The 17781-nt window shown below is 32.0% G+C and overlaps 3 protein-coding genes across 3 annotated transcripts in view; 2 read left to right on the top strand and 1 right to left on the bottom strand.

Moving 5' to 3' along the window:
* LOC143051550 (uncharacterized) overlaps positions 1-17781 on the bottom strand; it is a 576970-nt gene that overhangs the window by 70669 nt on the left and 488520 nt on the right. The window lies entirely within an intron of this gene.
* LOC143051961 (uncharacterized) overlaps positions 1-17781 on the top strand; it is a 353125-nt gene that overhangs the window by 7078 nt on the left and 328266 nt on the right. The gene's annotated exons all lie outside the window — the stretch shown is intronic.
* LOC143051962 (uncharacterized) overlaps positions 1-17781 on the top strand; it is a 467775-nt gene that overhangs the window by 356388 nt on the left and 93606 nt on the right. Inside the window, exons 2-4 of the mRNA XM_076224940.1 lie at positions 7143-7326; positions 15925-15948; positions 16644-16733. Of these exons, the coding sequence (XP_076081055.1) occupies positions 15931-15948; positions 16644-16733 (108 nt within the window). The 5' untranslated portion in view covers positions 7143-7326; positions 15925-15930. The remainder of the gene's footprint in view (positions 1-7142; positions 7327-15924; positions 15949-16643; positions 16734-17781) is intronic.

Genomic DNA, 17781 nt, shown 5'->3' with positions numbered 1-17781 from the left:
CATACTTTTTTATTTGGCCTATTTACATGATTTATGACGTCTTGCAAGGCTATTTAATTTTTTTTCTGGGACACCTTCCTATGAATTTTCTGGGACACCTTCTTACGTATGTCATAGGAAGGCGTCCCAGAAAAAAAAATGAAAATAGCCTTGCCAGACGTTATAATTATTTGGACTAGTCAGCATGGTCAGGAATTCAATACCATTAATTGGTGGATTATACCTCAAATCTGATACTATCATAATTAAGATTGCTCAAATAGACTAGGGTTCGGTTAAGTATTGGGGTGAAGTAGATATAAAACACAGTCATACTTCACCTGAACAATGGAAGTTACTATACAGAAACAAAACAAACCTAATAAAGACTTCCCAAAACTCATCCCAAAACTCAAACCTTAAAATAAATCCATATGCTGTCAGGCTGCTTTGAATGCAGAAAGTTAAGCCCGATGATACATTTTTTGTACATATACTGGTCCCAGGGGACGTACTTAACTTACAAGGTGCAATTATTCAATTTACACGTCGTAAAGTCTCATCACTGTGAACTTAAGATGAAGAATGACAAACAAAGCGCCATCGCATGTTGATCTTGTTTAAATCTATATTCAAAATGACTTCGTGTCAAACATTGTGAATGTCATCCATATATTATCCATAAACATGATAAACTTCCTTTATATACACATTAGTGACACGAATTAAGAGAACTGTTAAAACTTCTAACAATACAAATGAAAGATGATAGATGAACTTCAAGACAAATGGGGTGTGAACGGAACTACATGTAGTGTCGATGTGGTATCCGTGTACTATGGACACTGTGATTCTTGTTTCCACATGTTTTACTTATTTTGATATATATTATGCAACTGGTATGACCCCTTAGGCCGAGAAAAAAAAGATCCGTGTTTCCGGTAACCCGACCGACCCTGTTTTTTAGCCCCGACCCTAACTTTTTTATTGGATCTTCCAAAAAAAAAAAAAAAAAAATTTATCAACCGACCCTGTTTTTGACACAGGCTTCTGATAGATGACATCATATTTTTTCTCTCTTGCTTCCTCTTGCATAGAAAGCCAGTAAAACATTTTATTAATGTCAAAAGGTATTCCAAATAGGTTAAAATCCAAGAAATTTGCACAGCAGGTGCTTCAAAAACATTGCAAATGGCACACTTCCGGTTTTTGAAACTAATTACGGATCCGGACTTGGAAAAAACATGATAATTTTCCAGATTTCATTTACGATGTCAAAAAAAAAAAAAAAAAAAAAAAAAAAGAATTCCGACCTACCGACCCTATTTTTCAAAATGATGTTACCGTAAACACATATCTTTTTTTTTTAGGCCTTAAATATTTAACATTTCAAAGAAAACAGTAGTCAGAATACAGAGAGACTTTATATTAAAGCAGTATAATCGTTATTTACATGTACATGATGTAGATAAACGCCAAAAACAATTGTCCTCTCTAACATGTCTAAGGAGGTATAATAGTTGTTGTTCTTGTGATCTAAACACCATGATATGGAGAACGCTCTGATTGGCTGTTTTATTTTTCATTTTTGTTATCTATCATACGATTGGTAGTACGTGTGCATGTTTCAAACAGGAAGTCTCATCTATGACTAAAGGTCAGTCTGATGACGGAATCATATCCTGACTCCTTTTTTGTCGTTTTTTTCTCCAAAATTAACTCAATCTGAATAATCATAAGAAAGGATGACAAATGCGACTATGCATGGTAACTGTAGGACACAGAGGTATAATGATTAATGTATTGTGGAAGGAAGAGAAGCGACACACAAAATGAGGTCTTCTCGTTTCATAGTATAGATTCACTCTTAAAGTCTTTGCATCGGAAGCTCAAATTTGATAGTTGAAATTGTTCTAATTCAACGCCACAATTCAGCACCCAAAGTTCAGATATAAAAAATGCCACATTTTTTTTATTTGGTATCATATATGGCATTGAAACTTTGTAAACTGTTTTATAATTTACTAAGCTTAAATCATGCCAAGTTTTAGGCCCCTAATAGGCCCAAGACAACAATAATGACCCCGCTTTTCGTTCTGCACGAATATAGTTCCTTTTGATTAGAGTGTATTTTTCCTTATTTTTTTTCTTTCCCTTCCTCACTCATTTCTTAGATTTTTTTGGGTGGAAATGAAAGAAGAGAGGTGAAATAAATTTTTGGATGTTGTATTTAAACTGATTTTGATATGGAATAAGTGATTAGGCCAAGTGCAAAAAGGTAATATTTACAGTTTTTATACGACCGCAAATTTTGAAAAAATTTTCGTCGTATATTGCTATCACGTTGGCGTCGGCGTCGTCGTCGTCGTCGTCGTCGGCGTCGTCGTCGTCGTCGTCCGTCGTCCGAATACTTTTAGTTTTCGCACTCTAACTTTAGTAAAAGTGAATGGAAATCTATGAAATTTTAACACAAGGTTTATGACCACAAAAGGAAGGTTGGTATTGATTTTGGGAGTTTTGGTCCCAACATTTTAGGAATTAGGGGCCAAAAAGGGCCCAAATAAGCATTTTCTTGGTTTTCGCACTATAACTTTAGTTTAAGTCAATAGAAATCTATGAAATTTTGACACAAGGTTTATGACCACAAAAGAACGGTTGGGATTGATTTTGGGAGTTTTGGTCTCAACAGTTTAGGAATTAGGGGCCAAAAAAGGGCCCAAATAAGCATTATTCTTGGTTTTCGCACAATAACATTAGTTCAAGTAAATAGAAATCAATGAAATTTAAACACAATGTTAATGACTACAAAAGGAAGGTTGGTATTGATTTTGGGAGTTTAGGTCCCAACAGTTTAGGAATTAGGGGCCAAAAAGGGACCCAAATAAGCATTTTTCTTGGTTTTCGCACCATAACGTTAGTATAAGTAAATAGAAATCTATGAAATTTAAACACAAGGTTTATGACCATAAAAGAAAGGTTGGGTTTGATTTTGGGAGTTTTGGTCCCAACATAATAAGGGGCCCAAAGGGTCCAAAATTAAACTTTTGTTTGATTTCATCAAAATTGAATAATTGGGGTTCTTTGATATGCTGAATCTAACTGTCATGACTGTGTATGTAGATTCTTAACTTTTGGTCCCGTTTTCAAATTGGTCTACATTAAAGTCCAAAGGGTCCAAAATTAAACTTAGTTTGATTTTGACAAAAAATGAATCAGTTAGGTTCTTTGATATGCTGAATCTAAAAATGTACTTAGATTCTTGATTATTGGCCCAGTTTTCAAGTTGGTCCAAATCAGGGTCCAAAATTAAACTTTGTTTGATTTCATCAAAAATTGAATAAATGGGGTTCTTTGATATACCAAATCTAACTGTGTATGTAGATTCTTCATTTTTGGTCCTGTTTTCAAATTGGTCTACACTAAAGTCCAAAGGGTCCAAAATTAAACTTAGTCTGATTTTAACAAAAATTGAAATCTTGAAGTTCTTTGATATGCTGAATTCAAAAATGTACTTAGATTTTTTATTATGGGCCCAGTTTTCAAGTTGGTCCAAATCAGGATCTAAAATTATTATATTAAGTATTGTGCAATAGCAAGTCTTTTCAATTGCACAGTATTGCGCAATGGCAAGAAATATCTAATTGCACAATATTGTGAAATATCAAAAAAAAAATTAATTAGAGTTATCTTTCTTTGTCCAGAATAGTAAGCAAGAAGTATCTAATTGCAAAATATTGTGCAATAGCAAGATTTTTTTTTAATTGGAGTTATCTTTCTTTGTCCAGAATCAACTTAAATCTTTGTTATATACAATATACAATGTATATTCACTTTTTACTACCAACTGATAAATTTAAATAATCTTTACCATTCAGTGATAACAAGCAGTTTTTTTACATCTTAATATTTTATGATGTATTTAAATGAGTAGTTATTGTTGCAAACTCCATTAGAAATTTTAATTGAGATTAGTTTTGGAATAAGGGAAAGGGGGATGTGATTAAAAAAATTGGGTTCAATTTTTCTCATTTGAAATTTCATAAATAAAAAAGAAAATTTCTTCAAACATTTTTTTGAGAGGATTAATATTCAACAGCATAGTGAATTGCTCTAAGAGAAACAAAAATTTTAAGTTCATTAGAACACATTCATTCTGTGTCAGAAACCTATGCTGTGTCAACTATTTAATCACAATCCAAATTTAGAGCTGAATCCAGCTTGAATGTTGTGTCCATACTTGCCCTAACCGTTCAGGGTTCAACCTCTGCGGTCGTATAAAGCTACGCCCTGCGGAGCATCTGGTTGGAACATCTCTTGACTTGTCAATAAGGGTATGGATGTGTATTGGCTCAATTTGTAAAAGTCATTGGTTCAATCTTTCTGAATTTTAGATATATATTTGGACTACAAAACGGACTAGGACTTTACATTACACACAAAAAAAAAATTGACAAAAGTGCATGGTGCAATTTTTTTAATGATGCAAAACGTTATCAGTCAGGGGACTTACTTAAACAAGTGATTTTCTAAATCACTGATTCAAGTAACATTATTTCCATAAAGGTTGGAAGTTAGAGTTGTCTTTCTTTCAAAATCACCTATTTAAGTAGTACAAATTAATCACCAGAAGAAGTGATTTAATTTTATTGTACCTTTAATATAGAATACTAATGATCCAGGGACTAATTATGTTTCTAAACTTATCAGAACCAACATCTGTGTTGTCTAGGATGACCAGGTCATTTCAGGTGATGACCTTGTACTGAATCTAGGATAATGACATAAAAATCACTTGTTTAAGTACATGTATCAGACCTCAATTTCCTTCCCAAAAATCACTTCTTTAAGTATCATTCTTTTAATAACCCCCACTAATTTCAACACCCCCGAACAGTGAAATTTTTATCGCGAACAGTAGAATTTTATTACATAATCTGAAAAATGAAACCTTGAACTTCACAGGAAAAATACTCCCACTGCTGTGAAAAATCTTTAAAGAAAGTATCAGTTCATTATGTAAAGCCATTATTATAGCATTTTTTCAACTAAAATAGAATTTTCAGCTAAATGATAGCATCAAAGGTATAAACCTTGCTACTTAAAAGAAGCAAAAAGTTCATATTTTTTAATTTTACTAATTAAAAGATATTGTTTAAACCTATGTGTTTAAAATTTTGAAAAAAATACAAAATCCCAATTTGTGACAAAACCTTGAACATGTTGAATTTGCTACTCAAATAAGTGATTTAAAAATCACTGATTTCAGTAAGTCCCCTGACTGGTTATACATGTTATAAAGAACTGATAGAGGAATTAATTGTGGTCTGTGGCCTGATAAAAGAACCATGCGATTTAACGTCTCGGGTGTTTTCCTATAGTAATAATAGAACCATGTGGTCTATCTGATAATTCGAAAAACCTAATTAACCCTCATTCATGATATATTTTTTTTATAAACATCTTTAAATTTGTGAAATTTGGCTAGTACAGACGAGATTTAACTCTTATAATAATCTCATTTAGTTTAGTTTGGTATTATTTCGATTGAAGAACCCCAAAGACTTTTTAGGAATATAGTTTTTGTCTCCATAAAAGACGCTTAACCATGTTAACTGTCCTTGTCATTTTTTGGTCTTTGGCTTGTTTTGACATTTTGTAAACATGACTTCAGCGATTTGTTGTTTTGTTCTAAGTTTTGTTTAATGGTACTCTATACTGTTATTCTTGTCACCGTGATGAAGTTATAATAATACAAGATGAAATGACCTCTGATACAGAACATCTGGAATAAGTATGGTATCGACAAAGACCCAAATTTAATGTACAAAAAAACCCATTAACATGAACAAGGCAACAGTACCAGTTTAAACATAGTAAATAAAGGTTAACTGAAATATTGTTGGGGTTGGAAGAAGTTATTGTATATATATTCATTGAAATTGAAATTACAAAATCACAGGAACAATATCCATGATTTTATTTAAAATCATAAAGGTAAGTACCAACACCTTTTTGCCAAAATATACTGATACTTTTTTTATTTTTTACAGAGGTCAATTCAAATGGCCCATTATTTTTTAAAATGGCCCATTATTTTTTAAAATGGCCCATTGAATTTATTTTCAAGGGGCCCTGGGACCATAGTGAAAAAAAACTTCCAGATCACTGGGTAATCACATTTTTAACCCTTGTACCAGATCACTTTATGTAATCTCTTTCCCACCATTTTAAGGCTTGTGCAGTTTGCAGGCTGTTGTAAATCGTTGTCAGTAACCATGGTAACACAATTTATTTTGCACGTCTAGTATATCAAATGGTCGTCCCCTTAGATAAACGTGATTATCAAAATAAATTTCATCTAGGCTACATGTATATGTTATTACATTTTAATAATGTATCACTAATCATAGATGTGGGGTAATTGTTTTTTATCTTCAGAAAATTTGAATTAGTTGTGATAACAATGTTAATCAGTTGTTTAACAAAAACACTGTAATATATATAACAAATAGACAGGTACATGTATGTGAACCATAGGCTTCACTCTTCGAATTACAGAATTCCCCGTATCTAGCCCCTCCTTTACTCTAGCAATCTGAAACATGAATTAGATATCACATGGCTGTCTTGTGTACAAGTACATACCACAAAATACGCACCTGCAATCAAGAAATTTTGATTAGATAAGTACACATTGTTCTTTATAAAATCTGAATTACGAGGGAACTGTATGACCTTCACTGTATTGTCAGCAAATTTTATTGGCATTCCATTCTTCAAATTACATTTAATAATATTAGACCCAGGATTTTTTTACAGGTTCACATCTGTTTATAAACAAGATAAATAAACTCATCAAAGATACCAGGATTGAAATTTTGTATTTGTGCCAGACGTGCGTGTCGTCTACAAAAGACTCATCAGTGACACTCAAATAAAAAAAAAGTTAAAAAGGCTAAATAAAGTACGAAGATTAAGACCATTGAGGACCAAAAATTCATAAAAGTTTTGCCAAATACAGCTAAGGTAATCTATTCCTGAGGTAGAAAAGCCTGTAGTATTTCAAAAATTCAAAGTTTTGTATACAGTTATGACAGTTATAATTATGACCAAATCAATGATAATTTACATGTTTAACATTTTATATAAATCTTTATTTGCAGATTCTTATGAGGCTAATTGACTGGTGGCAGATGGGGTAAAAATGTATGCAATATAAAGTGGCATTAAGGCCATGACGACAGACTGTACAATAACATGCTGAAGTTGCAATAAGAGTTTGACAAAGGCCCACCTGTAATCCCTTATTGACAATTGCAGAACTCTGGCCAACAGATTTCACATTGGGTATTTAACATGTTTAATCATTTAAGGTGGTACCTAACACTTCAGGGAGATAACTCTGTAAAATCATCTAAACGTTTTAATTACGTTGTGTTGTTAAGGGAATATTAAGCTTCTCAATGATCAAAATAAGTGTTTGTCAAACTGCTATATAACCAGTATAATTTTTCTGATAAAATGGTTGGTTCAAATTTTTTGAAATTTTTATATTTTTGTAAAAGGGTCAAAGTAAATACTTTGTCAAAATTTTAAGAGAATTAAACTAGCAATATTAATTTTAGTGAAAGTGTTAGGTACCACCTTAATCATATTGATAATTAGACAGAGGCTTTACCATGTTTACTTAAACAAGTTTCTTTCAAAACAACATAAAGGCAAAGTGTACACAATTAACTTCTCCACAGAATTTTTTATGCCCCGGCTGTAAGGGAAGGGGCATTAAGTTTTACCCTTGTCTGTCCGTCCCTTCCATTACTTTAGTTTGCCTCAACCAAATGTTATGAAACTTATACACAATGCTTATTACCACAAAATACAAATCAAGTTTGAATTTTAGGGGTGTCAATATTACTGTTGTACAGTTATGCCCCTTTATAACGTTTATGATATGCAAGCGGGGGCATGATCTGTGTCACATGGACACATTCCCCATTTATTTAATTATCACATATTTGGATTCGGCTTGTAAAAATACACCAGAAAATGAAATAAAAAAGGGGTTAACCGTCTTTTTTGAAACACGAGATTTTGAAAATAACAATATAAAATGCCAAAAATAAATAAAATTATATATAAGGGAAACTGATGAAATTTGGCAAGAGTTTTTACATGGTCGTTATTCTATTTTATTAATCCACAGAATTTTTACATGGTCGTTATTCTATTTTAGTAATCCACAGAGTTTTTACACGGTCGTTATTCTATTTTAGTAATCCACAGAGTTTTTACATGGTCGTTATTCTATTTTATTAATCACAGAGTTTTTACATGGTCGTTATTCTATTTTATTAATCCACAGAGTTTTTACATGGTGGTCATTCTATTTTATTAATCCACAGAGTTTTTACATGGTGGTTATTCTATTTTATTAATCCACAGAGTTTTTACATGGTCGTTATTCTATTGTATTAATCCACAGAGTTTTTACATGGTCGTTATTCTATTTTATTAATCCACAGAGTTTTTACATGGTCGTTATTCTATTTTATTAATCCACACAGTTTTTACATGGTCGTTATTCTAATTTATTAATCCACAGAGTTTTTACATGGTCGTTATTCTATTTTATTAATCCACAGAGTTTTTACATGGTCGTTATTCTATTTTATTAATCCACAGAATTTTTACATGGTCGTTATTCTATTTTATTAATCTACAGAGTTTTTACATGGTCGTTATTCTATTTTATTAATCCACACAGTTTTTACATCGTCGTTATTCTATTTTATTAATCCACAGAATTTTTACATGGTCGTTATTCTATTTTATTAATCCGCAGAGTTTTTACATGGTCGTTATTCTATTTTATTAATCCACAGAATTTTTACATGGTCGTTATTCTATTTTATTAATCCACAGAGTTTTTACATGGTCGTTATTCTATTTTATTAATCCACAGAGTTTTTACATGGTCGTGATTCTATTTTATTAATCCACAGAGTTTTTACATGGTCGTTATTCTATTTTATTAATCCACAGAGTTTTTACATGGTCGTTATTCTATTTTATTAATCCACAGAATTTTTACATGGTCGTTATTCTATTTTATTAATCCACAGAGTTTTTACATGGTCATGATGGTCGTTATTCTATTTTATTAATCCACAGAATTTTTACATGGTTGTTATTCTATTTTATTAATCCACAGAGTTTTTACATGGTCGTTATTCTATTTTATTAATCCACAGAGTTTTTACATGGTCGTTATTCTATATTATTAATCCACAGAGTTTTTACATGGTCGTTATTCTATTTTATTAATCCACAGAGTTTTTACATAGTCGTTATTCTATTTTATTAATCCACAGAATTGTTACATGGTTGTTATTCTATTTTATTAATCCACAGAGTTTTTACATGGTCGTTATTCTATTTTATTAATCCACAGAATTTTTACATGGTTGTTATTCTATTTTATTAATCCACAGAGTTTTTACATGGTCGTTATTCTATTTTATTAATCCACAGAGTTTTTACATGGTGGTTATTCTATTTTATTAATCCACAGAGTTTTTACATGGTCGATATTCTATTTTATTAATTCACAGAGTTTTTACATGGTGGTTATTCTATTTTATTAATCCGCAGAGTTTTTACATGGTCGTTATTCTATTTTATTAATCCACAGAGTTTTTACATGGTCGTTATTCTATTTTATTAATCCACAGAGTTTTTACATGGTCGTTATTCTATTTTATTAATCCACAGAGTTTTTACATGGTGGTTATTCTATTTTATTAATCCACAGAACTTTTACATGGTCGTTATTCTATTTTATTAATCCACAGAGTTTTTACATGGTGGTTATTCTATATTATTTATCCACAGAGTTTTTACATGGTCGTTATTCTATTTTATTAATCCACAGAGTTTTTGCATGGTCGTTATTCTATTGTATTAATCCACAGAACTTTTACATGGTCGTTATTCTATTTTATTAATCCACAGAGTTTTTACATGGTGGTTATTCTATATTATTAATCCACAGAGTTTTAACATGGTCGTTATTCTATTTTGTTAATCCACAGAGTTTTTACATGGTCGTTATTCTATTTTATTTATCCACAGAGTTTTTACATGGTCGTTATTCTATTTTATTAATCCACAGAGTTTTTACATGGTCATTATTCTATTTTGTTAATCCACAGAGCTTTTACATGGTCGTTATTCTATTTTATTAATCCACAGAGTTTTTACATGGTCGATATTCTATTTTATTAATCCACAGAGTTTTTACATGGTCGTTATTCTATTTTATTAATCCACAGAGTTTTTACATGGTCGTTATTCTATTTTATTAATCCACAGAGTTTTTACATGGTTGTTAATAGAACAACAAATGGATTGATGTAAAGGAAGTCCTTAGCAACCCGGATTGTTTTCAAGCTATATCCTATGACATTTAACCTTTAGCTATATCATATCTAGACATTGTATAGCATATAAATTGTGCAAGGTGACGTCAATGTACACATCAATAATGTAAGGCCAGGGTTTTTTAATTTGTTGGTTTACGGATTTTCCCCGTGAAAAAGTCGGGTCGGTCGGTCGGAAAAAAAAAGAAAAAAAAAGATCTTTCTAGACAGAAAAATATGCAAAATAAATATCTTTCTAACAATATTTTTGTTATGCTATTTTGTCATCATTTCTTAGATTTTAGTTCGGAACACGGAAAATTAAGCAGTATTTATATTTAGAGTTTTTATAAATTTAGAAACACGTCAGAGGGAATTCCCAGTTTTGATAAATGGGAGAGTCCTCTGAATTCTGATAAATAATTTCATATAAGAACTGAAGTGGAGTTTTTCCATATTTTACCGTTATGAAACTGATATTTGATACTGTACTCTCATAAAGAAATGGAGAACCATTCATCATATCTTTTAATAAACGTCCTTGTTCCAAGTTGCAAGTCGCGGGTTTGTTTATGTATTAACATGATTAATGCGCATGCGTATAGTTTTCTTGATTTCAAGGGGTATCAGATTGAGTGGTTGCTCTGGATTCCCCGCTTCATTGATTAATTTGAAACTCATGGGATTCTTTCTATGTCTGTCTGCTATTGAGGGTTGTATAATTTTAAATCATATGCATCATTTGAATTAAAATAAATATAGTGTTTACCTATAACTCCCCTTCAGCCGAAATGGAGTCTTCCATATTATCGTTTCGAGTTGTCTCCCTATGGAAGTATTTTCCATCAAAATCGAAAGTCGAAATACAATACGACTCATCAAGAAAAATTAACTTGTTAGATGTCGATAAACGTTGTAAAATCATGATTATATTAAGAACGATCTCAATTTAAACTTAGGAGTGTGTACGGAAAGGAGTCATGCCCATGGACCCAAAGGAAATTAGTATTTAAAGATTTAGAAATGGGGTTCCTCCTAGAATTAACGGTGATAAGATACGAAGTGAAATACCTTCTCTCACTCTCAATGGCTGCTGTATGGCTGTGGAAAGTAAACTTGGAATTGATAGTACAAAAATAAAACACAATAAGTACATTGCTTATACACTTGTATCCGGAATTGGCTATTTTTAAAGTTGAGTGACTATTCAGATTACTAAATGTTTCATGTACGTGCAGTTGAATTAGTTTTGAAAATAATACTATCCAGCTGTACCAGGGCTGTATATTTAGTAATGTTTTATTACAGGATTCAGTAAATTAATTAATGTTTTCACCATAATTTTTTTTTTGTATATATTGTAATATCTTATTGACAGGATTCAGTAATTCACTTGAACTATATGATATGTGTATAACATTTTTTTTATGATGCATTTTGTATTTTAATTGAAGATTGCAGGAGCAATCTTGGCGACGAAGGGAAGGGTATAACCAGTATATTTTAGATGCAAGAATGTTAAAATGTGGAATTCAAAGATTTGTTATAATTCAGTATTAGTTAAGATATTTAGCACTAGCTTAAGAAATAATTTACTTGATAAATAGTTAATATAAATCTTCACAATTTTAGATAAGTGTAAAGCAAATTATTATGTAATTCCCTGAGGCCTAAATGACAATAGAGAATTAAGGATAAGAGAAGTGCTATATATACAAAAGGGATTTCTTACTTTTTAAGATTTTAGGTTATGTCACAAAGACTTGATATTTGGGAAAATAGATAAATAAGCTTTATTATGTAAAGTAAATATATTGAGTATTAATGTATGTAAAATTGAATAATGAAATACAATATATATTAGTTGACCATGCAGTTTGGGACACTTGTTTTATAGTCACGTATTGGACACTGGTGTTATAGACTTGGATTTATATTAGACATACTGTTTTATTATGTCTCATGAACTTATGTGATTATTGTGATTATTGTGATTGATAAACTATACTGAATGCTGATTTAATAAACATTATATATTGAACTTGAATCTGTGTTACGTTGACATGTATTCATATGAAAGCTACCAGCTTAAGTTCCCCCAACCTAGCAAGATGATTAACCAGGTCAGGAACGAGCATAGTACTGGCCTTGGTTATAAATGTTCCTGATATTTGCGCTTTGCCGTCTCTGATTTCCAATTCTTGACTTCCGAGCGATGACCTATCTTAAGATACTTAAATACATCTTGACCGGTCATTTAGTTTTCATTCTTGAGAAATAAGTCTTTGAAATTAATAATTACCATTTCTGGTGTACCGTTGCTATAACCTGATAACCTGATCAACAATCCTGAATCAATGGGAAAAAATCACAGAATATGAATGAAACCCGAATCCCCATACCTATTTTTTGTTTGATAACCAATCTGTCTTGATCATGATTGAGTTTTACTAAAACAAGTTGTTTTCGTCTTGTTATTTGTTATTTTTTCTACTTTTGTGAATGGATTTTGGGGACTTTTCTTTATGATTATATAAATCAACAATGTCAAGCATCATTTTAAATTTTAACTTGTCCACGGTGAACAAAGACACAAAAAATTGCTTGTCCGGTCAATGAGCTTTTCTCATCACTTGGCGTCCGGCGTCCGTAAACTTTTACAAAAATCTTCTCCTCTGAAACTACTTGGCCACAATCATCCTTGGGGTATCTAGTTTAAAAAATGTGTTCTATGACCTAGCCATCAAACCAAGATGGCCGCCATGGCTAGAAATAGAACACAGGGGTAAAATGTATATTTTGGCTTATATCTTTAAAACCAAAGCATTTAGAGCAAATCTGACATGGGGGTTAATTTGTTGATCAGGTCAAGATCTATCTGCCCTGAAATTTTCAGACGAATCGGACAACCTGTTGTTGGGTTGCTGCTTCTGAATTGGTAATTTTAAGGAAATTTTGCAGTTTTTGGTTATTATCTTGAATACTATTATAGATAGAGATAAACTGTAAACAGCAATAATGTTCAGCAAAATAAAACCTACAAATAAGTCAACATGACCAACATTGTCAGTCAACCCCTTAAGGAGTTATTGCCCTTTATAGTCAATTTTAACAACTTTTTCATCATTTTTTTCAGCTTGTACAAAAATCTTCTTCTCTGAAACCACTGGGCCAAATTTAAACTTACTCGGCCACAATCATAATTGTGGTATATAGTTTAAAAAATGTGTTCGATGACCTTACCTACCAAACAAAATGACCGACATGGCTAAAATTAGAACATAGTGGTAAAATGCAGTTTTTGCTTTATATCTTTGAAACTAAGACATTAAGGGCAAGTCTTTCAAGATTTAAATGTCCATCAGAATAAGATCTATCCCCTCAATTTTTTTTAGATGAATCCTACAACCCGTTGTTAGTTTGCTGCCCTAAAATCATAATTGTGGTATATAGTTTAAAAATGTGTCCGATGACCCCACCTACCAAACAAAATGGCCGACATGGCTAAAATTAGAACATAGTGGTAAAAAATCTTATTTTATGTTTGTTTGTTTTTAGTAGTTAATGCCCCTTAAAAATAGTTCTCTTCAAATTACAAATGAATTACAACTCTTGTGTACAAACATGATACAATATTGTGTTTTTCTTTATAATGGATATAATGGCAAGTTGGGATGAGGTAAGATTTTCTTCTTTAAAGTCAATGGTCATGTGACTTATGTTGTCTATAAACTGTACATAAAGATACAGGTGTGTAGTATTCTCAAGAGTCAGACAGGGGGAGAATAGGAGAAATTAAATTGACTACAGTGAACTGAATTTCAATATACAAAATTATCGCTATTTTACGAAATTTTCCTTTGATCTTACTAACTGATAATTTCCTTTCTCAGCACTGTAGAGTGATACCAACAATTATCGCTAGACACTAAGGGCGCAAGTGCCATTGTCTATGAAATTGTGTTTTTCTTTTTCAAGATATAATGGCAAGTTGGAATAAGGTAAGATTTTCTTCTTAAAAATCAACAATCATGTGACTTATGTTGTCTATAAACTGTACATAAAGATACAGGCATGCAATATTCTCAGAGTCAGTCAGTGTCATCATGGTCATGTGACCTATGTCATGTGACCTATGTATCTATAAACTGTACAGAAAGATACAGGAGTGCAGTATTCCTAGGGGGAGAACAGGAGAAATCAAGATTACAACAGAGAACAGAATTTCAAAGGGAAATAACTCATTTTTAAAAAGATTTTTAAAGACATTGCATAAATGATAAATTATGACATTTTAAGCTTTTTTCTTGTTTCTTTGGTCAAATGTTGGTAAATTGTTTGAAGAATTTTCTGAATGTTATATATATAATTTTATGAAGTGAACTCCTCTAATAAGGGCCCTGCCTTTAGGCGGGTCGCTCTATAGTGATCAGTCTGTCTGTCTGTCCGTCCGTCCGTAACACTTTAACTTTGTGTCCGCTCCATATCTAGACAACCATTATGATTTCATACTTTATACTTTACATGTTTATTAACCACCACTAGAGGGCGTGTCATGATGTATGTACAACTTCCTAGGTCAAAGGTCAAGGTAAAAAATCTTTGGTTTCAGTTGACAACCCTGTGTCCTGTGGTGAAGATCGTGTCCGCTCTATATCTTGAGAACCGTTATGATTTCAAAGTTTATACTTGACATCAATTCTAACCAACACCAGAGGGTGTGTCATGATGTATGTACAACTTCCTAGGTCAAAGGTCAAGGTCAAAAACTTTGGTTTTAGTTGACAACCCCGTGTCCTGTGGTGAAGATTGTGTCCGCTCCATATCTAGATAACCGTTATGATTCTATACCCAATACTTTACATGTTTATTAACCAACACCAGAGGGTGTGTCATGATGAATGTACAACTTCCTAGGTCACAGGTCAAGGTCAAAAACTTTGGTTTCAGTTGACAACCCCGTGTCCTGTGGTGAAGATCGTGTCCGCTCCATATCTAGATAACCGTTATGATTCTATACCCAATACTTTACATGTTTATTAACCAACACCAGAGGGTGTGTCATGATGAATGTACAACTTCCTAGGTCACAGGTCAAGGTCAAAAACTTTGGTTTCAGTTGACAACCCCGTGTCCTGTGGTGAAGATCGTGTCCGCTCCATATCTAGATAACCGTTATGATTTTATACTTAATACTTAACATGTTTATTAACCAACACCAGAGGACGTTATTGACAGCGGGTCCCACAGAGATGGCTCCCATCTCAATGGTAGCTAGTTAAATAATAATCTATTTTTATTAAAGGATATATTTCATTACATTTAAAGTTGTTGGCATGGATAGAGAAGTTGCAGATCTATATTAGTTTGTGTCACTTGACAGCCTCTTGTTCTTATTGTTGAAGGCCGTACCATTGCCTATAATTGCTTACATCCACCTCATTTGAACTTAAGTTGATAGTTGTCTCATTTGTAATCATATCTCCTTATTTTTATAAATATACAATGATTTCATTTTCTTTTACAGGATATAATGGCAAGTTGGGATGAGGTAAGTTTTTCTTCTTAAAAGTCAGTGTCATGTGACCTATGTTGTCTATAAACTGTACATAAAGATACAGTGTGCAGTATTCTCAGGGGGAGAACAGGAGAAATCAAAATGACTACAGTGAACAGAATTTCAATATACAAAATTCAATGAAATTCCAGGAGACAAAAAAAAAGAAACGTAAGATATCGTACGACATTCACAACTCTTTAAGTCGAAGAGAATCTGACATCGCCATGGAAAAAAATGAAAAAAACAATCAAAATTCAACAGTCTACATTTCAGGGCCTTTTATAGCTGACTATGCCATATTGGCTTTGATCATTGTTGAAGGCTGTACGGTGACCTATAGTTGTTACTTTCTGTGTCATTAGGTCTATTTTATGTCTCATTGGCAATCATACCACATCTTCTTTTTATATTCAAAACATTACATAGAAAACTAAAGACCGAGCAACACAAACCTCAACAAAAACTTAGACTGATCTCAAAACTGATGCATAATACAATTGTCTACAGACTTTTATAAAAAAAAAACTCTGAAATAATAGACAACAATTTCACTCCTTCTTGGTAGTCACTGTATTTGGTATAAACTGTTGAAACTGTAAAAATGTAGCTTGTTAAATTCAATTATTACATTTATAATACATTTATATGTTCTAGAGGAAAATGTAAAAGCTTTGTTTTGCTTACAGAAACTTCTTACAGCTGCAGAGAAGGGGAATATAAAAGAGGTAGAATTATGTGTAAAGAACGGAGCTAACTTGGAATGTAGAGATGATTTTGTAAGTAAAGTAAAATGTTTAACACATTTACAGATATTTATTATATGGTCCGAGACCACCATTGTCGTCCCTTGATTTTCGTTGTTCACAAATATAGTCCCTAGTGTTGACAGTGGGTTACTTGCCATTAATTTTTATACCCCTTCCAAATTTATTTCTCCATGTTTAATGCCTCAAATTGCAAGTAGGGGGATGAAACTACACTGTAAAAAAATTTGGGTCCAGAATTTTAAAGGAAAGTAGTGATTTGGTCCAGCTGAAAAAGGTTGAAAATGAGCACTTCGGAAGCTGTCAAAAGATTTCAAGACGCCCTAATCATAAAATTGTCCATATTTTGAGTTAGAGCCGATGAAGTTTTCTATAATTTTGATATAATTTGTCCCAAAAGTAGTACAACACACTGTAAAAGTTTCTTTGAGAAAGCGCAGGTGGGATTTTTTTAATTTTCACTTATGTTCTAAAAGAAATGCACTACGAATTAATTGTGTTCTCGGACCTAAGAGGTGAAATCTGTAAATATAGAATTTGTACTCTGGCAACTTCCCTAAATGATTTGATGGTGTCAACTTGTCAAATAGTATAAAACTAAAGGATTTAAACTTTTATTTTATAGAATTTCTGCAAAAATGACCAATTTTGGCATTTTATGGTCAAAATAGGCATTTTATAACTTTTTCAATATTGATGCATAAATGGCATCCTGACTTTCTATCTGACAGGTTTTTATGTGTCAATATTTGTGTTTCTATGCCATTATCTACTTCTTTTACTTATTTATGAACTCTGAATCTACAGAAAAGAAGTTTATCTCAGAAAAAATGAGCAAAATGTGTTGTATAAATGACCCTTGTCTAACGCCTTGTTTGGATGAAGTCAATAGTGAGGAGCTTGGTACATAAAATTTGATGTCCATAATAAAGACCTCACTAAATTTGTATCAAATGCACTTTACAATGTCTATTGTACCTGTTCCATTTCACATAATATCTTTCTTTTCTTCTGTAGGATAGCAAGTGGTTTAAATATAAGCCTGTTGAAAATAAATTGC

The sequence above is a fragment of the Mytilus galloprovincialis genome, chromosome 11, assembly GCF_965363235.1.
Source record: "Mytilus galloprovincialis chromosome 11, xbMytGall1.hap1.1, whole genome shotgun sequence".
Classification (NCBI taxonomy): domain Eukaryota; kingdom Metazoa; phylum Mollusca; class Bivalvia; order Mytilida; family Mytilidae; genus Mytilus; species Mytilus galloprovincialis.
This window is presented reverse-complemented; position numbering and strand designations above follow the sequence as displayed.